Source organism: Grammomys surdaster, unplaced genomic scaffold, assembly GCF_004785775.1.
Source record: "Grammomys surdaster isolate TR1022 unplaced genomic scaffold, NIH_TR_1.0 126131, whole genome shotgun sequence".
Taxonomy (NCBI): domain Eukaryota; kingdom Metazoa; phylum Chordata; class Mammalia; order Rodentia; family Muridae; genus Grammomys; species Grammomys surdaster.
The window spans coordinates 7,059,896-7,087,740 of record NW_021620939.1 but is presented as its reverse complement, the minus strand read 5'-3'; the positions used below and the strand labels follow the sequence as shown (position 1 = coordinate 7,087,740).

The 27,845-nt window shown below is 44.2% G+C and overlaps 1 protein-coding gene, 1 non-coding gene and 1 pseudogene across 4 annotated transcripts; 2 read left to right on the top strand and 1 right to left on the bottom strand.

The window, feature by feature from the left end:
- Window positions 1-1,449: 1,449 nt before the first annotated feature.
- On the bottom strand, window positions 1,450-26,166 carry Ip6k2 (inositol hexakisphosphate kinase 2). 3 transcript variants are annotated; one of them, XM_028756749.1, is made up of 6 exons: window positions 26,046-26,166; window positions 11,381-11,713; window positions 9,266-9,488; window positions 8,309-8,484; window positions 2,915-3,090; window positions 1,450-2,227 (listed from the first exon to the last, which is right to left on the bottom strand). In XM_028756749.1, the coding sequence occupies exons 2-6, from the start codon at window positions 11,580-11,582 to the stop codon at window positions 1,727-1,729; spliced, it is 1,278 nt and encodes a 425-aa protein (XP_028612582.1). In that variant the 5' UTR covers window positions 11,583-11,713; window positions 26,046-26,166; the 3' UTR covers window positions 1,450-1,726. The 3 variants fall into 3 exon arrangements, with proteins under 3 accessions (XP_028612582.1, XP_028612583.1, XP_028612581.1); XM_028756750.1 differs by lacking the exon at window positions 26,046-26,166 and adding an exon at window positions 9,580-9,648 and having other exon boundaries at window positions 11,381-11,782; XM_028756748.1 differs by lacking the exon at window positions 26,046-26,166 and having other exon boundaries at window positions 11,381-11,782.
- LOC114612015 lies at window positions 12,394-12,545 on the top strand. Its single transcript, XR_003709922.1, has one exon. It is a non-coding gene; the product is annotated as a small nucleolar RNA SNORA28 (small nucleolar RNA).
- Window positions 26,167-26,735: 569 nt separating the features above from the next.
- On the top strand, window positions 26,736-27,060 carry LOC114612012 (annotated as a pseudogene).
- Window positions 27,061-27,845: the final 785 nt, after the last annotated feature.

Below are 27,845 nucleotides of genomic sequence, written 5' to 3'. Positions count from 1 at the left end.
GTCTTGCATCTGTTCTATTTGAACGCTCCCTTCTGGACCACGCCCCAACTTGTCAGTGACTATCCTTTTGCCATTTTGTTGTCACAAAGGATTCAAAAGTCTATGGCCTAAGGTCATATTCATATCAATCTGTGTGTATACTTGTATCCCCCGTTTTTGTTTTTGTTTTTTTAAAGCAGTCTGTTACCTAATCCTGTCCTGCCTCAACATCACAGACAACACTTCTGGGAAGAGAAGGGCAGAAAGCTGGTAGGGTAGGGATTGAACGCATGAGGTTTAGAAAACATGTTTTAAATCCTGAATGGTGGCGTAATCCTAGCATCCAGGAGGCAGAGCTGGAGAAAGCCAAGATCAAGATCAGCCTGGGCTTCATAGTTAAGACTCTGTCTCAAAGAAAGAAAAAGCATCCTTGACCTTCAGTTTAATATTCAACCTAGTCCTCCAAATCTTTGAAATCCTTGACGTCCCTGGGTCCCAGTGAAGAGGGCCTAAAAAAGGGTCCTTGCATACTCTCCATTGAAAGCCTTTATCTAGGGAGCATAGGCTATACATACCATCAGACATGTTTTTCAAGGCAAGGTCTTACTGTGTAGTTTTGGCTGTTTTGGAACTGTGGACACCAGGCTGGCCTCAAATTTAATGATCCATCTGCCTTTGCCTCCCAAATGCTGGGACTTAGGGCATGTGCCTGGCTTCCCTACCATCTACCCCGAAAGACAAGGTCACACTAGCACCCCTGACATGAAACTAACAGCAATCCAACTGTCTCTACCCTGAGCACTTAAAAGATGAACCAGACTACACCTAGACTTCACTAATCTGTTTTTAGGCATGGTAGAGTTAGGCCCAGTGGGATGACAAGAACTTGATATCCAGATCCTGGCTTTTACACACACACACACACACACATGCTTCCAGATGCTTCCAGGCATACAGCAGTGGTAGCTCTTTGGGGTTGTGCTGGCTGGGTTTTGGGAAGATAAGGCTGGTGTGCTTACAGGACTGCTGAGTAGGAGTGGTAGCAGTTGTTGAAGCCAGGACTGACCATGGCTACCAATAAACCAGAGACTTGTGACTACTTGAGACCCCAGCATGGGGTCCAGGATATCTGAATTACTGTGACCAGCCAATTAATTACTTGCTGCCAATTACCTAGACGAAATCAAAAGCTGGACCCAAGGCTTAGAGCACCTGTTGTCCAACTTCTCCTTAAGCTTCGTAGGGCCATGGGAAAACCTATACCAATTGTACTTTTGTGTAGGGTGGTAGACACCCAGCCAGCACAAACCACAGTGACCTGGCTAAGGAGTGCTAGACTGGGACACTTTAGACAAAGCCAAGCCTTTGTAATGAGTGGGTGGCAGGCCTGGGAGGGCACACCACAAGGTGTGACTCTGCAGGCTGGGAGGGAGTCTGCATGCTCTTAGAAAGAATGACAGCATCACTGCATACAATAAACAAAAAGATCTGTATTAGAACATTTACACTCAGGGAAGAGGTATCTGCATCATCAAATGTGGAATGTTGAAGAAAGTTAAAATAAATAAAAGGCTCCGAGCGAGTCTGGGACCGGCTCAGGCTGGGGGGTTTGGGGGGACACAGGGGCCACTGTCTTATCAGCTCCAGGCTGCAGAGGCCAACACCCAGCCATACTGGCCTGCTTCCTGACAGCACAGCTGCAGGGGGGACACAAAGAGTCTCTCAGGTACTGGAATAGCCAACAAGCTCACTCTCCACTCTCCTCACTTATCTCTGTGACAATGTCTATCAGGCTCTGCAGCCCAAAGATATAGCCAGCATCCTGGCCCTCATGCACCACACTGTCCTCGCCATACAGCCTGCAGGTGGTGTGTGCAAAGTCGATCATGCGCACGTCCACTGAGCTGGCACCGATGGGCTTGTAGGCATAGGCACCAGCAGACTCATCAGCCGACTCTTCGGAGAGGTCCTCCAAGTCCTCAGCATCTGAGTCCAGGGTCACTTCTGGCCACTCCTTGCCATCATAAATGACCAGTAGGGAACTTGAATAGAAGCGGTAGGATTCCTGTCGCTCCAACACGGCCTTGAGCTCAGTTAGCTTCTTGAGCACAGGGCCCAGGAGCTCGCGGCGCAGGTACCGGCCATTGTGAAAGAACTGGAAAAGTGCCTCCTTGAAGCCCTGAACCGAAAGCTTCCTCCCATGGTACTTGTTCATGAACATGAGTTGCCCAGTGCCTGCCTGGTACACCTATGAGAAAGACCAGCAAGTCAGGGTCAAAGGGCTACTTCAAGACCTAGCCACTGGGTGAATGCAGGAGATGCAACTGGCTGATAAGATCCTGTAACGTGAGTGTACACACGACCTATCACCTAGGCTGTTACTGTACTCAAGCCCCCTATTCTGCAACTAGATGAACAGAGGTGGTTTAACTTTGCATCCTAGTACATGGACACATGCTACGGACTCAGCCATCCAGACTAGCTTCTGGGGCTCAAGTAGGCATACATGCTTTCTTTTTTAATCAGAAAGCAACAAACTCGGGTAAGGCCAAACCTAGAGCTTGTTTTTTTTTTGTTGTTGTTGTTTTTTTACTTTGTAATTCTTTTTTAATGCTGAAGATCAGATCCAGGGCATGTGTATATAAGGTAAACACTCTACCATTGAGCTTATCTTCAGCCAGCTGAAATGTTTTGTTTTGGGTTCTGGTACTGAACCCACAGCCTCATGCATGCTGGGTGCACTCTCTACTGAGATGTATCCCTACTAAGTGTCTGTTTGCTGTTTTAAATAAAGCATACTGAACGTATTAAGGGCAAGTGGAGGAGATGGAGTGGGAGGAGTTCTAAGGGGGAAGTATCCACAATTTGAACTCTTATGAACATTTCAGAATGTAACACCACAGTGGACACCCTCGTAGTATCTGAGCACACTCACCTGCATGCCACACACTCGAACACCAATGACAGCAGATGTGCTCTGCTGACATTTTCGGATCTGGTTAGCTGCTTTTTCCTCTGAAGCATCATCACCATGCTGGCGTGTGCCCATCTTGAGGTCCAGGACACAAGGCACCTCATAGCGGGAAGTCAGGTTCTCCAGTAAGATGAATTCTGAGTGGTTAAGGGCAATAGCCCAGAATGAAGTATCTGCACATAGTGTCTCAAGAAGCCTAGGCCTACAGGACACTCATCCATTAGTTGTACTCCCATGGACGGAGTTCAGGGCTGAGGAGAGGGCTGAGGCAACCCTGCTTGGTTTGTCAGGAAAGGAGGATAAATACAACAGCCAGTGTATAGGCTCAACACAGGCCTAGGGCCCTCAGCCAGACATACACATACTATTTTCCTGAACTTAGCTTGGTAAAAGAGTGCAGTTTAACAGCACACTGTCTTCAATTATAAATGTTACCAGCAAATACGATGGATAAATCCTATAGCCTGAAATATAACTATGAGTACTATGAAAATATACTTTAATTGTAAAAAGGTCTGCTTACTAGCCGAGTTTAGAAAGAATGAATAACCCTAGATAGCTTGAGATAGGGTTTGACTGTGCAGCCCTGGCTGGTGTGGAACACACTTTGGGTTCCAGGCCTGTATGACCATGCTTGGCTGTGAGTGCCCACAGTACTGTTTCATCATTCCCTAGTTATCAGGGACCAGTGCTGGCCAGAACAGAAATCAGTAAACTATAGCCCACAGTTGTACAGTTTATAACCTAGGAATGGACTTTACATTTCTGGAGTGCAGGGGTTGTACCTGCTAGGTAAGTACTCTACTACTAAGTACTCTACTACTAAGCCATAGCCTGTTTTCCTTTTTTTTTAAATTGAGACAGAGCCTCACTGTGTGGCCCCAGCTGGCCTGAAACTAACAGATCCACTTGCATCTGCCTCCTTAGTGTTGGGATTAAAAGCACATGCTACCATACCCAATTATTATCACTATTATTATTTTATTTAAAGATTTCTAGCCAGCATGGTGGTGTACAATTTTAATCTTAGTCTTCAGAAGGTAGAGGCAAGAGGATCTGTGTTCAAGGCCAGCCTGATCTACAAAGAGAACTCCAGGACATCTAGGACTACATATAGAGACCCAGTCTCAAAACAACAACATCAACAACAACAACAAAAGGGAGGGAGGGAGGGAGAGAGGGAGGGAGGGAGGGAGGGAGGGAGGGAGGGAGGGAGGGAGGGAGGGATCTCTAAAGCCTGTGTATCTCTTTGTGTCTGTACTGGTTTGTGCATGTCAGTACTAAAAGAGAGTGATGATTCAGATTCTCTGAGCCGGAGTTACAGGTGGTTACGAGCCACCTAGTTGGATGCTGGGAACTGGTCTAGTGGTCTCCAATAGCAGTGTGAACTCTTAAACACAGAGCTATCTTACCAGCTCAAAATTTACATTTTTAATGCAAAATATGTAATACTTCATCAAATGTATCAAAATATACAATACTTTATGACCTAGGAACATGATGGTCAAGGCTGGAAAATAGCTTGCTTGTATACAATCCTGATGACCTGTCTGGATCCTCAGAATTCATGTAAAATCTGGATATGGTTGCATATGTCTATAATCCCAGCATGTTTAAGATGAGACATGAGGTGATAGCAGCAGAATTTCCTGGAAGTTTGAGGACTGGATAGGCTGGAGTAAGTACACAGAGTCGTGCCAACCAGATACTGCCTCAAATAAGTTGGAAGGTGAGGATGGACCCAAGGCTGTTCAATCTCTATAGGCTACCATGGCATCACATACCCTCATACACACATACCCACATGTGTCATACATGAAAATATCTTTAAAAGAAAAGGTTTGGTTATAAGTAACTTTCAAGTTTTATTAGAATGTAGCTACACTAATTCGTTTATATGAATGTCTCCGGATGTTGCTGTAGTGGCAGAGTTGTGAGAAAAGACTGTATGGCTTACAAACCATGAAACACTTACTGTTTAGTTCTTAACAGAAAAGGTTTACTGATTTCTGCCTTTAAAAGGTTAAGTTAGCTTCTGGGACAGCAAATATACATGGTCATCTCCTAGGCCATCTTTTTCAAACCAGAAAGACAACAATTAAAGACTGTTGAACTTGGGACATTTAGGTTATCAGTAAATGGGCTGGAGATATGGCTCAGCGAGAGAGAGCTTGTCTAGCATGCCCAAGGCCCTGGGTTTGATCACCAATATCACAAAGCCTATACTCAATAAAAATATATCTAATATGCCTAACTCATGTATTCAAAATGATGCTAAAAATCTTACTGTGATGGACACCTCTGGAGGATTAGGTCCCACTTATTCATTATTCCAAACATCTACTAATCAAAGGAAAGCAAACAATCTCTCTTTCCAACTGTAGTGCAGGGTTATTCCTTATGACTAACAAAATTAGAAAATTAGAAAATCACCTGTTGAAAAAGTGGATCTAAAACAATGACTGAAAAAGCAAACACCACGCTTCCTAATGGAAAACTTGGGATTCCCAACGATTCCCAGGATTCTTGCTTGTAGCCCCTGAAGAACTGAAGCTGAACCTGATCAAGTCTTTGGATCTAAATAACAATTTACTGTAAGAGAGGAGATCACATGTAAAAGACACCCAACAGATGTGCTCAGTAAGATCCGGATCACAGGAAACCCCACGCTCTTTCTTTCTAATGTGCACATGTGTGTGTTAGTGCAGAAGAACTCTACATGTCAGGTATGTCGGGTACCTTCTCTATTACTTTCCACCTTATACAGTGAGATAGGTTTCTTCATTGAACCTGGAACTCACTAACTGACTCAACCAGCTGGCTGGCGAGTTCCAGGAGTCTTCCTGTCTCTGTCCTCTATCAATGGTTGCCGACCTGTGCTGTCATGCTGATTTTTTTATATTGGGGATCCAAACCCAGGTCTTTGTGCTGTAGAGAAGCCTTAACTAACCACAGAGACATCTTCCTAGTCCTGACCCTTTACTGGTTCTGGCAAGAAATCTCTAAAAAGAAAAAAATGGAAATAATATTTTAAAAGTTTCAAATACTTCAAATCCAATGCTATATTAAGAATTCTATATGGATCTGCCCCTTAAACTAACCAACAATAAAAAGACATTTACTAAGACAAGTAGGAAAAATATGAACGTGAAATAGGCATATTCTCTCTCTCTCTCTCTCTCTCTCTCTCTCTCTCTCTCTCTCTCTCTCTCTCTCTCTCTCTCTTTTTCCTCTGCCCCTTCTGAGACAATGTTTCTCTGTTTATCCCTGGCTGTCCTGGAACTTGCTCTAGAGACCAGCTGACCTCTGTCTCCCAAGTCCTGGAATTAAAAGTGTGCACCATCACCACCCAGTGAAATAGGTATTTTATAGTAAAGAATTACTCTCTATGTTGGTAAGTAAAATGGTATCGATGTTTTAAAATATTTTTGTGGCTGTGTGCACATGTTCACACGTGTGTACTTATGTGTGGAGAGCAGAGGCTGCACTGCTGTATTCTTCCATCACTTCCCACTTTTTTTTTTTTTTTTTTAAAGACAGGGTCTTACAAAGAGCCTGGTACTTAATGATTTGGCTAGAGTGGCTAGCTAACGAGCCCCAGGGATCCTCCTGTGTCTGCCTCCCAATGCTGGGATGATAGGTGTATCCAGCTGCTACATGGATGCTGGGAAGCAAACTGGTCCTCATATTAAAATATTTTACCTTTTGGGGATACATGATAAGGTATAAACAGAGAAAATGATATATCTCAGACTTACTTCACAATCAAATTTAGGAAAATAATTAAAAACTGAACAAGGGTAAGTTATCTATTTAGCCCAATGGTAAGAGGGTTTGTTTAAATTGATGAATCCCCAGTATCAAAAAAAGAAAAATAAAAAAGTAAGCTGTCATCTGTCCCCAAGATCTAACATGATAACTGGAGCCCTCATTCCTCATCAAGGAAAACTCCTCTTTCCAGAAAACTACCACTAACCAAAATGCAGCGCTGTGGTGCCCAGTCCCAATGAACACATTTACAAAACAAGTCCTGCCCCTAAGTCTCAGGGAACAGTGAGGAGGGGCAGAAGGATTGCAAGAGGCAGAGGATCCGGGAGCTTAACCTGAGACTGAGCCTCCCAGGAATCTCAGACGCTAGGCTCATCAAGTCTCACCAACATGAGCCTGCACATGAGCTCAACAAGGACAGTGACAACAGAAGGTCTGTCCAAGTGGACAAGGTTAAGTCCACAGGCCTCAATGCTACACAAAGAATTGTAGGTAAGGGATGCTGGGAGTCGGAGATATAGTCTTCCCCAGGGAAGAACACGCCAATTGGTTATCAAATATCAAATGGTCAGCTGTAAAAACATAACTTAAAAAAATGTCAGTTGTGGAACACTGGGGCATAGGCGGACAGTCATGACATGAGATTGAATAACAAGTAGTTAGGAATTCTATTCTTAACATTTTTTCCTTATAAAAAAAAATATGAGGAATTTCATCATACAATATAAAAAAGAGAAAGAGAGGCCCTGGGGAAGAGGACACCAGTGCAGTGATTCAGTGAGCCACAGGACGGGAAGAACAGACTCCTGCAAGCTGTTCTCCCTCCTCTACACACACTGGCGAGCTCCTGACCCAGCCAAATCCTGGCCTGGGTGCAAAAAAACAACCAAACAAAAAATATGAGTCCAGTGAATGGAAACTTAACAGAAAGGGAAAAAATGATCCTGGTACTTTCTTTGTACGGTTTGTGTGGGCAGATTCATTCCCCTCAACTGGGCAGACAAAAATCTGTGATACATTCTACAGCAGTCTGCAAACAGGGAGCAGCAGCCTCCTGGTAACCTAGGCTAAATAAAGCCCATCCTGTGTAAGATGGCTTCTTCTTCTCTCTTACCTGTACTCTGAAACCAGGTTCTATTCCTAAGAGAGGTGACAGCTGCCCAATTATCACAGTTTCCTGGACACAACTCTAATAGAGGAAACTAACCATAGCTAACACAAAACAAAACCAAGGCCCATTAGATGGCTCAGGTGGTAAAGGCACCTGCCACGGAGTCTTGATGACCTGAGTTCAATCCTTGGAACCTGCTTGGTAGAAGGAGTTGCCCTCTGACTCTCTCATTTTGCTGTGGTACATACATGTACATGTGAGCACACACACCCACACCTCAGAACGGAACACTTCAGGATCAGTGGCAGGCACTTGTAAGCCTAGTAATTAGAAGAGTGCTCTAGTCCTGCAGAGCTATACATAGACCCTGCTATCACAAAGCAACCAACTACCCAATCTGCTTCCCAAGTTCTCTCTCTAAGCTTCCCTCGCTGCTTCTCCTGTCTCCGAGGAGGAAGAGCCTTTACAAAGGATACTGTACTGGTTTCGATGCTTTGCGTTCTCCTTCATTCTCTGTAACTGCTGTTGATGACATTTCATGCTCCAAGGGTTATAGTGTTTAAGCTGGGAACTTATATTTCCCTTCTTTTCTACACTGTAGTATAAGACTTCAGATTTCTTTAGCCACTCAAATTCTTCTTCTAACTTATGGCTATAAAGAAATAAGAATTCAATAAATCATAATATATTACCAAAATTAAATATGAAATAATGAAGCACATATCAAGAGTGACGGAAATTTATTGGATATGCAATGTACAAATGTATGCTGCCCACACTCATCACACATTTCAAATGCATGCATTTTATCATGTGTATCTTTAGAGAGCTGATTAAAAATGTTAAAGGGGAGCAGTCTACCACCAACTTCTATAGCAAGATACAACAATGACTTTTCTCTCCCCAACTTATGAGGTAGGCAGCCTTCAATCCTGTTCCCAGGTACTATGATTCCTGGTCTGGTCCATAAGTCCCCCTATGGGACTTATGGGGAAAAGTGAAGTGAAATTATACTGGAATCAGTCAGTCTACTTAACCACATTACATACTTTACACTTTTACTTTATATTCCCCCAAATTTCTGTCAACCTGTGGGACTTCTATGGTCCTGCCTACATGGGACCCCACTTTTACAAAGGCTACCTGATCATTCTGTCTCCCACCATTAGTAAGCAACCTGAAGTCAAAGAATGGCTCTAGTCTACTAGCCTGGCAGGAAGGAACTATCAATTGTGGAAGGAATGAGTCAGTTTCTTTTATAGCTGCCACTTCAGCCTTTTATGTTCAAAGGCATGTTCTAATCTAGAGCCAATTAGAGACAGCAGATGTGTGGTACCAGCCACCCAGTCACCTACAGGTCCACCCTGAGCTCCTGGCTGCAGGAAACTAGGCTATAACCAAGCCCCCAACATGACCTCTCAGGCTTCACCCACCTCTTCATCTTCTCCTCTTTCCGGTGCTGGCGTACCCAGTCCTTGGGATTCTTTTCTGTTTCTAGGACATGATGCTTTTTGTTTGTCCATCTTAGCAGCTTACTTTTTGGTTCACAGTCTGAATTGTCTACAATATCCACAGTTCCATGGTCCCCCTTTAATGGATATGCTATTAAACACAAGTTCCTGTCTTCATCTTCTTCAAAGCACACAGATACCACACCTGAAAGGGGGTGAGGAGCAGAAACAACTTTTAATTCCACAGAAAAATGCATTCTAGATAACATGATTGTAACATTTGTTTTGTTTCTTACCCTGTTCCTTAGTCTCTATGTTGCCAGAGGCCCCAAACTCATCTGCAAACCTAACAAATATCAAAACAGCTAGAAAAAAGTGACACCATACAAGACAAGCAATTAGGGAGCAAACATGGCCGAGAGACTTCCTCTCTAATGCACTCAACAAGGGAAAGCAAGGGCCAAAGAATTACAAGACACATTTTTCCATCATTGAAAATGTTTATTAATTTTATGTAACTCTTCGAATCCCAAGAGAGACACAAAAACATTGCTCTATATAGCTTATGAAAATGTTTATGCCCTCAACAGAAACTCCGACGGCCTGAGGCTTGTTTTAAAGCAGAGCCTGACTGCAGGGGAACATGGATGCCCTCAGGTGAAGGCACTGAGGGTGAGGGAAGACTGGGCAAGCAAAGCAAAATAAAGCAGCAAACAATCCACACAGCACAGACACCCTGGCAAAGGCTTCCAGAAGCCTACGTGGTGGGTGAGCCAAGCCTTTTGTCCTTCTCAGTTATGCGTTTATTGATTTTTGTAGTTTGTGTCACAAAAGAACAAAATGAACACCAGCAGATGAGGGGGCAGGAACACAGACACACATGGTAGCCTTGAAAGCAGCTCTCCCTTTTGAGTCTCTAGGACCTGCCATGTGTAACTGGACAGTCTTTGAGGAAGGGGCTGTCAGGTGGGAGCACTTCAGCGGTGCCGACGAGCGCCTTACAACCGACTGGCTGAACACCTTTTCTCCTAGGCCTCTCTGCCCCACGATCACTCAATCTGCTCAGTCCTTGCTGCCCGCCCGCTTGCTTGCTGCAGGGGAATGCGTGCTCAGAGAGAGACGACACTTCTGAGGTGGCCCCAGCTCTGGGCGCAGAGGAGCGGGAGTGGGGGGAGTGTCAGGGGACCACACTTCCCTGTGGGCATAAGGAACGACCAAGGGGATAAAAACGGGGCAGGGGTGGCCAGCTAACAAGGGAACTTTGGCTTTGTCCTGGAAAAAAATAACAGAAAAGGACCAAGTGAGGGTCCCCAACACCCGCAGTCCCACCACATGCATTTCCAAGTAGAGAGAGGTAACCCAGTCCACCCTGTCTTTAAAGAACAATTGTGTCCCAGGAGAACCTAAGTTGTCCTAGTCTTTTTTATACCTGGTAACGCACATTTAAAATTAATTTAATGAGTTCTCTTCTGATTTAACAAAAGATTCCTCCCCTCCCCAGGAAAAACCTCACCATGCTGGTGGCTGACGTTCCCTCAAAGCATATAATTATAAAAAGAGAAAAAGTCACTACATGTGAATCAAAGCGTTGCCTTCACACAGCAATTCTGGGGACATTCCGTAACAGCAAAGGGCTTGAGTTGATTGTACAATCCTCCCACTCCTGCATTCCATCTGACTCAGCCCTGCTCCCAGCCTACCTAATCACCAGGGCTTCTGTTTCCTGGAGGACAAAAAGCAGGCATCAAGAATTCTGTGTATAATCCTCCTAAAGTCTTCCCGAACTGTTCCCACATGGGGACTTTGGGTTACCTTGAGCAAGAGACACCTGAACATAAAAAAAATAACTATACTTCTACCAAAACCAAACTCAAAGCAAATCCAGAAAACGAAACAATTGAGCAATCTTACCAGGGCTTGAAAACTGAGGGTGAGGTGCTGGGCTGAGGGCCAAGAGGAGGAGGAGGAGGAGGAGGAGGAAAACAAAAGGGTAAATGGGAGGTGGGGAGGGCTCCCAGGACGCTGCCAGAGCCTTCCACTGGCAAAATCCCTTACATGTCAGCATCCTGGCGAGCGCTCTAGCAGCTGGGGGCTCACCTTTATACTGGGGAGTGAATCTGCGCATCTCAGCTGGGAGGGTCTCGTAGAACTGATGCTCCCTCGGAACCAGGGGCTTGCACAGGGTTGTCTCATTGAATCGGAGAACGCATGAATGCCCCCCAACCTGGTGGACAAAGGGCTCCAGCAGGATGCCCTTGGTGCGGGGCTCCACGTCCATGGCCCTGAAGGCTGGGCTCATTCTCCGGACACAGGCAGCAGGGAGGAAGGGGAGGCAGCGGGGTCCAGAGGCCAGCTCGTCCTCCGTTTACTGTCTGTCCTTACAGCCGCCTGTTTGATCTCTGCTCCTCGGTTTGTGCAAGCCAGGACACTCTGGCGGAAGCAAACACAATGATGACATGAGATTTGGAAGCAGCCTGGGAACCACCTTACAGTCAGCCAGTCGACTGATCTACTCAGCAGGAAGACAAACGCCTGAGCTTACATAGGGCTCCGCCCACACTGCCTATCCCTGCCCCGCCTTCTTCCAGGAGAGACAAACACTGGGAGAGAGAGGGGGAAGTACGGGTGGGGCAGATACTGATGGGCAAAGACTGGGTTCCAGGGTCCTAAACTGCCAAACCCAGCCACCACAGCAGGCAAAACACAAAGCCACAATGGCGTAAAAGTACAATTTCCAACACAGTATTCAGATAAAACCTTACAATTTTATAATTAAGGTTGTCATGCTTAAGGATAAATGGTTAAGTTACTCTGCTAATTATATTTTTATAAAGTGGACTGTAATACAGAGAAAACCAATTTACGTATTGTTTAATACGATTTACTCTCTCAGGGTGTCCACAAACACTGCCCCTTGCCCAAAGTCAAAGCCAAGCCCCATTAACCTTATTAGCAATGGAGCTCTGAACCCGCTTTAATGATTAACGTCTGTATCTAAAAACAACTGATTGAAGCTGGCTAACTCCATTTAAAAAGATACACAGTGTTCTAGGTCACCAACTATTTTTATCGGTTCTATCCTGATCACCAAATGCTGAGGCACACCTTTAAACCAACGTTGTGAGGCAAAGTTGAGGCAATCTGACTACAGGAAAGAATGTATACATTCTCTGACACAGTCTGAGCTTGCTAAAACAAGAAAGCTAACCTATTCCAGTGTTCTCTTCCCCAGGAGGCAAGCTGTCATATAGGCTCAAAGAATAAAAAGAATTCGAACATTCTATTATTCCAATCACCTCTCTTCAAAAGATGGGGCCCTGTTGTACCTCAGGACTTAACCTCTTTCTCCGTTTCTACAGACTTCCTGAGAAAGCGATACCAAAGGGGAGCTACTGACTCATCAGCTATCAGAATCACATAGGTCAGGGACCATACTTATTAAACAGAATACAGCATGCTCCCCAATATACAAGCCTTGGAAACATAATCCAAAGTCTTTGTCAAGATATAAATCTGCTTTTGCTCCAAGGGTAATGCTAGGTACCAGGCAGGTCCCACAGTTGGGAGGCTGGTGCAAGGGGCCTGCCACAAATTCAAGGCCAGTTTAAACTAAACAAGAGTTTTCCAAGTCTCTTGAAACCACACTCCCCCTCCAAAAAAGATGGCTCAATACTGTTCATATAAGCCCAATACACAAGCCAATGACCTGAGTTCGTCCCAAGAAGCCATGTAAAGGAAGAAGGAGAGACTAGGTTCCACAGAATTCTCTCTGACCTCCACATCTGTGCCCATACAAACACACATCACACATACACTAGTAATAGTTTTAATACCCCCAAAGGACAGGAGCAGTAACTTAATCAAGATGATCACTTGAATAAAATCCCCAGAACACATAACCTACACAGACACTGGACCTGGTAAATCCTGCTTGGAATTCAGTGTGGGGAGGCTGGAGTGGGAGGAGTCTTGGGGCTCACTGGCCAGACAGCCTAACCTCATCATGGTGCTCTAGCACGAGAGGCCCTGCCTTGAAAAACCAAGGTGAACAATTCCTAAGAAAGCACCAGAGACTGACCTATGGATTCTATACTAATGTGCACCTGTACACACACATGCATCCATATAAACATGCATGCATACATGTGTGGCACAAGTGCACTGCATCACACATGCACATGCACACACTGCATACTACTCAAATGTATTCAACTAAGAAGAGTATCTTTCCATCTACCCCTCCAATGAAACATTTCCAATGGTTCCATGGCATCTCAGCACACAGTACAGTGTGCTGTACTGTACATGGTGTGGTCAGAGGCTGAAAGGCCCGCAAGATTCTCTACCTCCTCTCCTAGGTCTCCAAAGTATGATTAGTATGATTAGTCGCTAGACATAAATGGCAGCTTTGCCACCTCCACATCCTCCCCGCCCTACTCTTTCTTTTCCCTTCCCTGAGCCAAATCTGATGACAGAGAAAACTTCTGAATACGAAGTGGAACTAGAAACTGATTAGCCTGGGGTGAAATGGAGCCAGACTACGTCACTCAATTGACTGGGGAGCGACTCCAGTTCTTGGTTCCCTTTTTCCTTTGGGAATCATTTTCGGGTCCATAAAATAGACTTGGAGTAGACCTCTGCTCCTCCGGTTGTAACCACCAAGAGCAGTAACTGGTTGTTTATTTTTTGAATAAACATCCCACATAAGGTAAGTTCTGTTCTGTAATTCTTTTGCTTCAGTCATGTTTAACTTTAAAACATGAATTTAAGAATGACTTCACTGTGCAGCAGCAGGTCTCACATGTAGAAGCAGTAAGGAGGCTGCCTCTGCTCTAAGTATGGTGTACTTTCCCAAGCATTACAAAGCCCAGCAACTTTCTCCCTTGAGATCTCAGAACAAAGAAAAGTCCAAAGGGGCCTGCTCTCTGCTTCACTTGCTTCTCTGCTCCACAGGGAGTTTGAATAGAATGCTACTAATTTTTTTTTCTAATAAAGCAGACTCTTGCTATATAACCTAAAACGTCAATTTTTCTGCCTCAGACTCTGGAACGCTGTGTAGTTACAGGCAAGTGCCACTGTGCCTAGCTGCCGGTGATTTATAAACATCCAAAGACTACGGCTCAGTTCTCAGGAGCCCTGGATGAGCAGTGGTTACTGTAAAGCTCTTGCAATCTACAGAGACCAAGAAGACCTACAAGCCCCCCGGCTTCTAACTCAGCAGCTGTTTCAGCTTTCCATACTGGCTCACAGCTCACAAAACTACAAGTAAAAGCAGAAAATAACCCACAGCCCACCCCAATTCAATTAACCATCAGTTTAAGGATCTGTGTAAACAGTGCCTTAACTTTTTTTTTTTTTTTTGTACTGCAAGTTGGATACCTGCGAGTTGAAGCCCCTGGGATCTTAGCTCACTCCTCCAGAATTATTTAATGAGACAACAAACGGGCACCACAGGAACCACTTACTCTGCCTCAAAAAAAGCCCCAGGGTCAGGTGTCACGGGGACTGTGTGAAGTAACATAGCCTCGTGGTACAAAACAAGCTTTTCCATTCAAATCTCCACAAGGAGCCCCAGGGGCACCACTAAACGTGTGCTCAGCCCCTGACACACAATCCACCGCTGCACAAGCAGGGGCAGTCACAGGCCCTCTCCTACACTGCTGCTAGGAGTACAAAGCCACAGAAACCACAGTGACAGAAAACAGGTAAACAGTTACTGACAGGCCGAAGCAGAGGACAGGGTTGACTGAAGCCTCAGAAACTTTCAGGTGTGGGTGGGTGGCCTGAAGAGTATGTGCCTGGGATAAATCTGCCAGGAACTCACCAAACCATGAACTTAAAGTTGCCTCTCTCTGCACATCTTCAGTCACACATGCCTAGGTCAGCCTGGTTACTATCCTGAACAGAATTATATCGTCCTAGTTTTTATATACATACATACACACACACACAAAATGTGTGTGTGTGTGTGTATGCATGTGTGCATTTTTGTTTGAAATAGCTTATCTACATAACCCAGACTGGTTCTGAACTCAACCTTCCAGCTTTAGACTCCCAAGTACTATGATTACAGGCATGTGGATAATGCCTGGTTCAATCTCTTCCTTAGTTCTTACCTCTCTCCTTTTTCTTTTTCAGACAGGATTTTGTCTTGTAGTTCAGGATGGACATATCTCTGAGCCTCAACTTTTTTCCCTGACAATTTTTTAATTACATTAATTCATTTACTCAATTCACTATGTGCATGTGCACAAAGTACAGGGTGTGTGTGGAGGTCAGGATACTTTTGGGAATCAGTTTTCTCCTTCCACTAAGTGGTGATCTCTGAGGACTGAACTCAAGTGGTCAGGACTGGCATCAGTCCCTCCACCACTGAGCCATTTCACCTCCCCTTCTTTCTCTTTTTCAGACTCTGTGTGTGTGTGCATGTGCACGTGTGTGTGATGTTGCCCAGGCTAGCTCTGAACTCACAATCCTCCAGACTAGCTGGCCAGGTACCTGGGATCAGAATCTATGCCACTGCACCAAGCACTCAACTCATTATGCAAGGGCCACATACTTGGCTTTTCCCAGGCTTTTTTTCCAGTGAGAGAGGGGCCGGGGGAGAGGTGTCCTACTGTGTTGCCCACACTGGCCTCAGTGGAGCCTCCTGGACAGCAGAGTACAGATGTTACTTGAGATCTTCCTGAGCCACACTAACCCCACACTGTCCCAGCCTGGCTTGCCTCTGACCCTTGTTTTCTGCTCTCCTCCTTGCCTGTCTGTCACCACATGACATACTGTGTCTATACTGTCTGTCGTTTTCTCACCTCTGCCTGAAAACAAGTTCTATGGACTAAGCTTTTTGTTTGTTTTTTTATACAGGATCTCCTTATGTAGCCTTGGTTGGCCTAGAACTTGATATACAGAACAAGCTGGCCTCAAACTCAGAGATCTGTTTGCCTCTGTCTCAAATTCGGGGATTAAATGTGTGCATCACTATGCCAGCCCAGAATTTTTTTTTAAAAGTTTTTTTATTTTATATGTATGAATTGCTTAGTTACAAGAGACTGCTGAATTTTCTGGGACTGGAGCCATCGTATGAGTATTGGGAATTGAACCTTGGTACTGTGGGAAAGCAGCCAGTGTTCTTAACTGAAGAGCCATCTCTCCAGCCCGATATAAGACATTTTGGCTCGCTGGGCAGTGGTGGCACATGCCTTTAATCCCAACACTTGGGAGGCAGAGGCAGGTGGATTTCTGAGTTCGAGTCCAGCCTGGTCTACAGAGTGAGTTCCAGGACAGCCAGGGCTATACAGAGAAACCCTGTCTCAACAAACAAACAAACAAGACATTTTGGCTCTTTGGTTTACTCTTGAATCTCCAGAATACAAGACAAACAACAAACCCCACCAGCATAGGACAGGTACTCTATAGAACTGCCTCAAATCACCACTACGTCGTGTGTATCTATTCTCACAGATCATCAGATGCAAGGGAATCCCACACCGAGACAGGGACCACAGCTGTTAAGGACCACATGCTGTACACTTTACATCCCAAGCACAGACCAGTGCTTATTTTGCACCTATTACTGCCACCTTATCAAGTCTGCCTTAACAAGTGTAAATGTAGACTCTTGCACCCCAATACTCATTTAGGACCTGCTGGTATGGAAACATTCCATGGAAACAAAACCTAAGCTCTTGGTGTTTTGTTTAAAGACAGGATCTCATTTGTAATTCTGGCTGGCCTCAAACTGAAATTCACTATGTAGACTAAGGTGGCCTCAAACTCACAGGTTATCTGCCTTCCTCTATCCATTACCCAACCCTCATTCCAAGTGCTTGGATTAAAGTCATGCACCACTCTACCTGGTAATGTTGGTTTTTGAGATTTTATTTAGTTCGGTTTAGTTTAGTTTTTGGTTTTTTGAGACAGGGTTTCTCTGTGTACGTAGCTCTGGCTGTCTTAGAACTCACTCTGTAGACCAGGCTGGCCTAGAATTCAGAGATCTGTCTGCCTCTGCTTCTCCAGTGCTGGGATCAAAGGTGTGTAGCATTGCTGCCTGGCAACTTTTTTATTTTTTGAGACAGTCTCTCTGTAAAGCCTGGATGATCTGAAACTTGCAATGATCCTCCTGCAGTTACACGTGTATCCTACCACACGTAGCCAAACCCAAACCCTTAATGTTACAACAACTAACTTTTTAGGAATTCCTTTCTTGTGGAAAAGCAAGCATGGCAACGGTTCAATAGAATCACCTTTTAAAATGTAACTGTAAAATTTCTATTAGATTATAGTTTAACACAAATAAACTAGCATTCAGAAATTCTTTGTCTATTAAACCACAAAGATTCAAGGAAATCAGGGTGTTCTAATGTCACTGAAAGACAATCATATTTTGCAGGTAAAGTAAAGCAATGCCATAAGTTGTTCTCAGTATATACAGCAAGCCTCTCCAGCAATAAGACTGCCAGGCAACCTAGGTGTCTCAGAAAGCTGACATGGGAGAAAACCTATCAGTTCATTTCCTGAGTTTCCATAGAGGCAACAAATGGAATACAATCCATGATAAAAATGAATCTAAAGAAGGAATTTCAACAACCAGGCATAGTGGCACACAACTGTGACCCCAGCATTTGGGAGGCAGAAACATGAGGACTCACTCAAGTTCAAGACCAAGCAGAGCTACAGAATGAGACATGATCTCAAAATGAAAGACACCAAAAAGCTACCTAATCTCTATTGTTGGAACTATAAAACTTACAAAAGTACTAGCTAGCGGGGTTAGTGGCACTTTCCAATTCTGACTCTCAGAAGGTGAAGGTAGGAAGATCTGGAGTCAGTGGCCAGCTTGGGAGTGACCAGTCTGGGCTACATACTAAGAACCAATCTCAAGAAACAAGAAAAGAGAAGAGGGGAGGGAGAAGAGCAGAGGAGAAAGGAGACAAGGAGAGAAGTAGAATAGGTATTGTACTAGCTTATGTCACAATGAATTGTCCACTTAAAATGTTGAAATGGGGCTGGAGAGATGGCTCAGCAGTTAAGAGCAATGCTACTCTTCCAGAAGACCTGGGTTCAATTCCCAACACCCACATGTCAGCTTACAACTGTCTATAACCCCAGTCTCAGGGGATGGACACCCTCTGCTGGTTTCCGCAGGTACCAGACATGTGAGTGGTGCACACACTAAGTAGGCAGAACACCCATGCACATAAATATTTAAAAATATATTTTTTTAAAACATGGTTCAGTGGGTAAAGGTGTTTGCAGTTGAATCTGACCACCTAAGTTCAATTCCTGGAACCCAGTGTAAAGAACTGACCCCCTATAAGTTGTCTTCTGACCTCCACATGCATAGAGTATTTGAAACTCCTTTAAATACTAATTCTGAGCATACATTACTTTTAACACCAGGAGAGAAAACAGAATGGTGGAGTATTCCCAAAACTGATATAAAAACCAAAGACAGCTTCCCAGCTCTTCAAGGTTTTTAAACTACCCACAAAGCAACACTGATATATACCACATACTTTGGGTTTAAGAACTTCACTCCATATTGGAGTCTATGAGAAATGGTTCACCTTTTCACAAGTGGAGATTATATGACCCAGATGTATGTAAGGCACAAGATAGAGGAGAAAACAACTTTTAATAATAATGGGGCATTTTAACAGAAATAACAGGTGCTGGAGGTTTTGCTTTCTTTGACACAGGGTCTCGTGTAGCCCAGCCTGGCCCTGAACTTGCTAAGTAGCTGAGGATCACTTTGAACTTTTGATCCTCCTAGGTGCTGGAATTATAGGTGAGCACTACACACAGCTGTGTATGGTGGGGATGGAATCCAGGCTTTACACAATATTAGGAGAACTACATTCCCAGCCATGCTTTGTTTTGAAACAGGAGTCTACCTATGTCACTCAGGTTGGCTTTAAAAATCACCCTCCTCCTTCTTTGACCTCTGAGTGCTGAGATTATAGGCCTGAAGCACCACGGGCTCCTGTTTATTAAACACTTACTGTTTACATGGCTCCTCCGTTCTTACAACTCTCTGGGAGAGGTACTGATTACTATCCTTACAGGTGTGGACATGAGGTACTTATTATCCAGGTCTCGACACAGAAAAACAACAGGTGCCTGAAATCAAAGACTCACGGCTAAGAGCAGCAGAATCATTCTAACCTCAAGGACTCAGGGCTTCTTTGCTGGCTCTAAGGGTCTCCCCATCCACAGTAGTTGATGAACCTCCAGGAGCAGCAGAACAGAGAGAAGGCACAAAAGCCCTGTACAAACTCAATCTCTGAGCTACAAAACTAGGTATTCATTTTCTACAAGTTTATTTCTTATTTAAAAAACAAACAAACAAACAGTGCAAAAAAGTGTGTGTATCAATGCATGGAAGCTAAGAGGACCATGGTGACATCCTAAGAAATGCTGTCAGCTTCAGACAAGATTCTATGCTCCCTATCTTCAGCACTTCACCTAACCCCAAATCTGAAACAAAAGGTACCAAAGATGACGTGAACTTCACGGACAATAAAGCCCAATTTATAATGCCCACGCTCCAGGCAGCATCCCCAGTGAACTGTAACAAGGGTGGGCTTATGCAGCACCAGACCCTGTGCCTCACACAACCCTAGTAACTTCCTCTGGGTCTTCTCAAGCCCTCCTTCAAGCTTTACAAAACATTACATGTTCACTGTACGGTTTTTATTATCCATTCTGCCCATGGACAGTCAGACTTCTTCCAGGAACAAACCAGAAAAAGGAAAAAAGAAAAAAGAAAGGAAGGAAGGAAGGAAGGAAGGAAGGAAGGAAGGAAGGAAGGAAGCCTTGTGAGAAAACTTCTAAGACTGTACCATTCATAGCACTATGTCCTAAATAGAACCACCTGCCAACTACCCTTCATAAATCCTGAGACTTCTAAACCATCTTTAAAGTCTACTTCAAGGAAAACAAATCCAGCTATATTCACTGTCTTGTGAGGAGAGCAGTAGGCTCTGGTAAAGGAAAACCAAACTGCAGAATGAGGACTGAATACCAATAGAGCACTTCCACTTTGACATCATCACTCGGTGTGCCCACGTACACATGCATGCTCTCATTCATTCATTCCTATTTTCTCTCTTATCACAATGAGATTATGTAACTTCCAAAGTAAAAACACTCTTTGAAAACCAAATACCATTCCTGACCAGTTAACCATACCCATTTAGGCCACCTGGCACCCCAACAAGGTCTACATTCCCAAATGTCCCAGGATCTTTTCCCTTGTGCTCAGAGTTCTCAATGCATACGGAACGTCTCAACTAAGCAAAGATGTCATCACACATGAGGCCTGGGAAGGTGCTCTTCAGTCACTACAAAAATCCTATGAAGACCAAAAGAAGCAGGAACGGCATCCCCATATTCAAATATACACGGCAAGAAAGGTGCAGACAGCTGGGCATAGTAGCACATGAGTTTATCAGTCCCAGCTCCCCAGCACTCAGGAGGCAGAGACAGGAATTTATCTATGAGTTTTGTGTGAAGATGATTCAAGACTGGGACAGGTAAGTGGTAGGCAGTGCAGAGATTCATACCTGTAGTCTCAACACTCAAAAGGCTGACAGGTTCTCTTAAGTGAGACTCCATCTCAAGAAATAAAGTACTGGGTGTGCTGGTGCATGGCAGGCAGACCTCTCTAAGCTCAGTGTGCCTGGTCTGCATTCCAAGTTTAACCAGGGTGGCATGTTTAGACCCTGTCTCAAAATACAGAAGTTCTTTGTACAGCTATGTTAAAAACTTTTATTGTCTCTAGCAACCTATTTCAAAAAACAGAATAAAAAAATTAAACATTAAATTTTGGGCAGGGAGTACAGCTAGAGAAAACAACATTATCCAATGTTCGTTTTATACTTACAGAACAAAAACAGTCTGTTACTCTCCTAAAATAAGCAGTGAAGTGTGATGCAATATTTTTGCATTCCCCAGTGGACCAGAGACAAGTGCCTGCAGCCCATTGGACATCACATTTCTGTGTGTGCAGCTAGAGTTTGGAAAGGCAGTTAGCCCTAAAGCAGCCCCAGCTAGAAGAGAAACACAAAGCTCAAGACAAGGAATGGTAAGGTGCTGTGAGCATGTATGAATGAAGAGGTTTAAGACAGTGTGATATGGCCCATAGAGTTGGAACCATAAGTATCATAGGGTCAGCAGAAGAAAGGGAGTATCCACTCCAAAGTCCAGCCCTGTGAGATCCTTCCCTGAAATCAACTACTTACATTCATTCCTCCCCTCAAAATGAAGATGCAATCACCAGGCCAGGAGTTCTGCTTTTTGGTCTATAACACAGTTTCATTAAAACACAAGCTTTATCCTTCCTTCTTTAGATTTGAACTTCAACAACTAACGTCTTTTTCTTCCTTTCCTCGTCCCTTTATCTGAGACAGAGTCTTGCTATAGCACAGGTTGGCCTTGAGAACAGGCTGAGGTCCTGCCTCAGCCCACCAAGTGCTCAGAGAACAGGGTATTATTACCAACCAGGCTTTAGACCATTTTTAAATGAATGGTAAGATTCATGGATACTTAAACACTAATATTTTCTCATTTTGTTCAACTGTGAATTTCTGTTCTAAGTATTAAGAACAATACAAAGTGAGCAGAAAGTTTTATAAATCTTCCATGACTGAGCAGACAGAAAAAGTTGGCCTTGAAGGCACAGCCATGTAATCCCAGATCCTTGGGAGGCTGAGGCAGGAGGATATAAACTCAAGGGCTGCCTCAGATACAGGGGAAGTTCAAGACCAGTTGAGAAAGTTTCTCAAGTCTTTACTAAAATAAAATAAATAATAGATGGATGGATAGATTAATTAATTTAAAAGTGGGTGGGGGAGGTAAGCATGTAGTTCAGGGTCAGTGCACTTGTCTGGCATGCACAGGCCCTTGATTCCATCCCTAGAACTGAAGGTAGAAGAGACCCTGGCTGATTTCAGCTATACTCAGGAGCTTAGAAAGCAGACACTGGAGTGCAATCTCCCAGACACAAAGATTCAAGAAACCTGAGGACTGAAATCCATCAACTCAGAGGAAGGTGATTAAGACAAGACACTTGACAGGAACTGGATGGAAAACAGGAATGAAATACGTACCGCAGAGAGTTCCAGCACAGGAATCCTAATAGTAACTGTAGCTGTTAGCATTTTTATTCTTTATGAAAAAGTTTCTGTAGATACTGATCATATCACTAGATTTTGGATATATAATACTCCCTACTATTTGAGCCTGAACTAAATTTCATATTGGTGGAAAACAAAACAAAACAAAGGGCTGGAGAGATGGCTCAGCGGTTAAGAGCACTGATTGTTCTTCCAGAGGTCCTGAGTTCAATTCTCAGCAACCACATGGTGGCTCACAACCATCTGCAATAGAATCTGATGCCCTCTTCTGGTGTGTCTGAAGACAGCAAGAGTGTACTCACATAACATGAAATAAATAAATAAATCTTAAAAAAAAATAGAAAGATAAATTAAACAACAACAAACCCTCAGGGGCTAGTGAGATGGCTCAGTGGGTAAAGAAAGGTGCTTGCTGCATAAGCTTGGCAGCTTGAATTTGGTCCTTGAAACACAAGTAAACAGAGAGGAAGAGAACGGATAGATCCAGTATATTCTAGCTGTTCTGACCTCCATAAGTACTCCATTTTTCTCACAAACTATACACATACAGAACAAACACAGATTTTTTAAAAAAAATTTAAAGATGGAAGTCTCCCTCTACTGTCTAGGCTGTGGTTGAACTTAGAATTCTCTCTGGAATCACAGGTCTGCAACACAGCTAGACAGAGTTTCTGAATATGCCTCGGTGGCTCTTTCCCAACTTCTTTACATGAAGGATTAATAAGAGTGAGGTTTCAAATCCAGCTACTTGCCACAGCCAAAGGTCAACAAGCACAGGGAATGGTCAACAAAAGCCAGAGGCTTTATCCTGCAGCTGCTTCAATAAACACATCCCAAGAAGACAGAGGAGCAGCACAGGTACACTGAAGAGACCAAGGAGCCAGCTCAATCAGAATGCTGTGAGCTGATCCGGATTTAAACAAAGCTGAAGGAAAAATGTCAGATGGGCCAATATATAGCAGACTTTTAAAAAATAAGGCATTACAAGATGTTAAGCAGAGTAATGGTACTGTAGATTGCATAGCTAACTTTTTCTTTTTCCTCTTGAAACATGGTCTTGCTACAGAGCACAAGCCATCCTGGACTCTGTGATCCTCCTGCCTCAGATGTGAGTGTTGGGTTTCACTCACAACCCCACACTTCTTGTCTTCAGAGCTGTATACTAAAATGTGTAAACAAAGTTACATTTCTGGGGCTAAGGGTGTATCACTCAATTATGGTTTCAAAAGCCCTGGATCTGAGACTCAAAGCGAAACAACAAAAACATTTCTGGGATATGACCCTTCAAAATTCAGCTTTCTTCTACTTTTCCTTCTCTAAAGAGCGAGGCAAAGAACTGGAGAGGTTGCTCAATGGTTAAGCACACCGCCTGCTCTTCCAGAGGTCCTGAGTTCAATTTCCATCACCCACCAGCCTACAACTGTTGTCCCATGGGATCTCATGCCCTCTAGGGTACATACATAAGGGCAAAATACAAAAAAAAAAGGCAGGTGTGGTGGCTCAGGACTATAACTAGGGAGACAGAGGCAGGCAGATCTCTTGAGTTTGAAGCCAGCTGATCTACCAAGCAAATTCCAGGACAGCCAGGGTGATACAGAAAAACTGTCTCAAAAAAACATAAAATAAAAATAAGTAATCATACTAAAGTCATTTTCTGATTATTTTCTATCACAAAAAAATGTGGTCTATCTGTAAGTTCTTCCATGATATGAAATAATTTCCCTTGCCAGCAGTAAGGGCAAATATCTCTAATCCTGGCACACAGGGCAAGTAGACAGATCTATGAGCTCAAGGCCAGCCTAACCTACACAGTGAGTTCCAGGCCAGCCAAGGCTACAGAATGAGAGACCCTCTCTCAAACACACAAACTAATATACAGACAAACAAACAAACCTCTTCTCTTAAAAGGGAAAATCCCCAGTGCATCCTCTTTATGAGCCAACAATGGAAAGTTTTCACCTCAACAAGCTGGCCTCAGGAAGGCTCAAACTCATCCTTGTTGCCTAGATACCAGTGCCATCTCTGGGGCTTACAAAAATGCCCTGACATCCTCTGCAAAGGAAACTAAGTTTCTTCAGTCAGCAATTACTCCCGGCACATTCTAATGTTCAGATACTTGGTTGTAAAGATCAAAATCGGTCTCCTAGGAAACTACCAAGCACTAAAGAAGTCTATTACATATGATAAACTGGTTTTGACAACGGTAACAGGTCTAGTCCTGCTTGATATCCAAAAAAAAATTAGAAGGCCATCAGATGGCCTTTTCACACCAAACATTCAGTACTCATTTTGCATCTCTATCTGCGATAGCCGCTAACATTAAAACAACAAAACCCTACAATTACACACTCTCCACGGCAAAAACTTGGTAAATAAGCATCTCCTATCTTTTAAATGTTATCCCAGGGAAAAAATGCAAATACAGTAAACATTTTAAATACTGAAAATCAACAACAATGCTGTAAACAAGGAAGGTCCTTTAAATTTTTTTTAAAAAATGTTTGTCTGCACCATATTTGCCATTACAAAACGTTCAGCGCTTCTTTCTTTTGGGTCTTTTTATTTTCATAAGTATTTATTCGTTGACAAGTCCAAACATGTATACAATGTATTTTGACCATATCCACCCCCTGGTCTCTTCTTGTTCCCCTCCCACAGCCTCTGGATTCCTTCAGAACTTTTTCTTACAAATATTCGAAATTATTTTGTTCTTGCTCTATGTATACTTTAACAAAATGTTTATTTACATACGACTAATCCTATTTCCTTCAGCATGTAAGAGCACTATATTTCACCAGTTCCTACATTTTCCACTCATTTTTCCCGCTAGTAGGGTTTAAACAGAATGCTAACAGCTTTCTTGATATTTGAGAGAAATTAAAATCCTAAAACGAATCAAGTCATCAGGAAGGATGCATAAGATAGATGCAGTCTTGTTATCAAATGTGAACAAAATCCTGCTCCAGGTAGGAGCATTAGCCTAAGAAAAAAAAGGGAGCATCCTCTGATCATTTTTTAAGGTCTTTAAGAAGAAATTTAAAAAGACAGTAAGGTTGGATGCGCAGATCTTCTTGCCCCCACCCCCCTCCGATCAAATAGAAGCTGACTGGCACAACTGACGTTCAACACCCAAAATGGCTGCACATCTGCGGGCCCAGGTAACAGTACCTGAGGATCCGAGCTGACCCCTTCATCCAAAGATAAAGACCCCATCCTCAAAGAGCAGGGAGATCGAGGCCCGGGGACCTCTGTGACATAAGAGATCCTGCCCACCGGAAGACCCAGGGAGACCGCTTCAAAACCGGAGAAAGATACGGTCGTCGTGCCCCCCCCGCCCCGTTCCAGTAGACCCTCTCCAGTGCCGGGGGATGGGGAGATTCTCCCCTCAGTGGGAACCGCTACTCTCCCCAGTGACTAAAAGATATAATGCCCCCCCGTAAACAGGGAAAAAAATGACTCCACAAAAAAGGGGGGACACCGCTTCTCAATGACAGCAAGAGGACCCCTTTCCCAAATATCTGGAAAGCCTCCCAGGGATCACGGAGCCCGGCCGCTAATAGCACCGAAAATCTCTTCCCTTGAGCCCCGGGGTGACAGGGCCACGGGCCGGGCGGGGCGGGCGTTACCTGCGGCCACAGCCCAGTCCCGCGACGCTTCCGTCCTATTGTTTCTCTTCCACCAAAATGGCTGCGGCCGCGCTCGGCCCCGCCCCCCAGCCTCGCTCCCGGGGCCCCTCGCTATTGGCTCGCACCCGAAGCCGCGCAAGCGGACAGGGCAGCCTGAAAGACTGTTGCTAGGGCACCGGGATTCGCTTCGAGCTGTTTCCTGAATGGGCGAGGGGCGGGGAAGAGGCGGGGCGCTGTGCTGGGTGAGGAGAGTGGCCAGTCTGTTTTGTAGTTGAAGTAACTGATGGGCTGTGTGCCAATGGATCGATTGCAGGATGCCTAGGATAAGGGTAGATGGACAGACAGCCCTGGTTTGCCCCGCGCTGGGGATTTTCCTAGGATACAGGAATGTCAAGATCAATATTCATTCTGTGACAAACTGCAAAGCTGGTCAACCTAGCAAATGGATGGTCAGAACTGCGTGTGAACAGTCGCTAAGATGAAAAAAGGGATAGCAATAGAGAGCAGAGAGAATGACTACAGACGATAGACAGACAAATGGCTCTGTAAGGGGCCAGTAAGATGGCTCAGCGGGTTAAAGGCATTGACAGGAGTGCATTCTTTGGAACTCACACGGTGAAAGGAGAGAACTGACTCCTGAAAGTTGTCTTCTGACCTCTGCAAGAGTGTTGTCACAAGTTGTGTCGTCGATAGGTTCGAGGATTTTGGAGCTCCAGCCACAATGATTGAGATGGTTTGCAACGACCGTCTGGGAAAGAAAGTCGGCGTTAAGTGCAATACCGATGACACCATCGGTGACTTGAAGAAACTGATAGCCGCTCAAACTGGCACCCGCTGGAATATGATCGTTCTTAAAAAGTGATACACGATTTTTAAGGACCACGTGTCTCTGGGAGATTATGAAATCCACGATGGGATGAACCTGGAGCTTTATTACCAGTAGAAGGGAGTTCCTTCCTCCTCCTTGCCCTGCTCTGCCCTGCCTTCCTCTCCCACCCTCATTTGACACTGGTATAGATGGTCATTTTTAACAGTTCACATGAATAATTTGCTGCTGGAAAAAAAAGAGTATTGTGACAGACTTGAATGCTCTCTGTCTCTCTCTTACACACATACACATACACACACACACACATACACACACACATAATTTTTTTAAATGTTTAGACAGGTGAACAGATGAATGGACAGATGGAGAAAATAAAAGCCAATGGAGGAGTGGTCAGGGGAATGGATAGAGTCCTCAGTAAATTGATGGGTCTGGAACTAGGTTTACCACACTCCAAAGCATAGAGCTTACCCAAGACTCCTTTGTCCTGGGGCTTGTGTTACTCAAACGGGCTCCTGCCTGAATGAGCAAGTGTCAGTGTAGCCAGGAAAGGCAAGGAATGTGATGAGGACTATGGACTGTGGGATGACCCTCCTTGCCTATTGGGCTTTCTGTAAAGGAGGCCAGAGTTGTAACCCTCCATCCTGGGCATTTGCAAAGATGTGTCTCATAGGTTTTTAAAACTAAAGTATTTACTAAGCACCTGCACTCTGCAGTAAATGCAGTAAACAGAATTAAAAAAAAAAAAAATCCCAGGTTTCTAAAGGTGGACAAGAGAAACTCCACTTACCAACGTGTTCCTCTTGGAATCACCCTCCCTCGAGGCTCATGACTCTGTGCTCACCAGTTTCTTCTCATTTTTTCTTTTCACATTTTTTCCCTCTGTCTATAACCACTTATCCAGGCTCATGGTTTTGCTTTTAAGATATTGATTAATTGAGTCAAGATCCCACTCTGTAGCCCTGGCTGGC

Excerpts from the sequence above, each read along its gene's own strand:
- Ip6k2 (XM_028756750.1), bottom strand. The coding sequence starts at position 11,582 with ATGAGCCCAGCCTTCAGGGCCATGGACGTGGAGCCCCGCACCAAGGGC. Across the intron at positions 9,649-11,380 it reads ATTCACTCCCCAGTATAAAG|CTGTTTTGATATTTGTTAGG; the intron begins GTGAGCCCCCAG and ends ACTTTTTTCTAG. Across the intron at positions 2,228-2,914 it reads TTCGAGTGTGTGGCATGCAG|GTGTACCAGGCAGGCACTGG; the intron begins GTGAGTGTGCTC and ends TCTTTCTCATAG.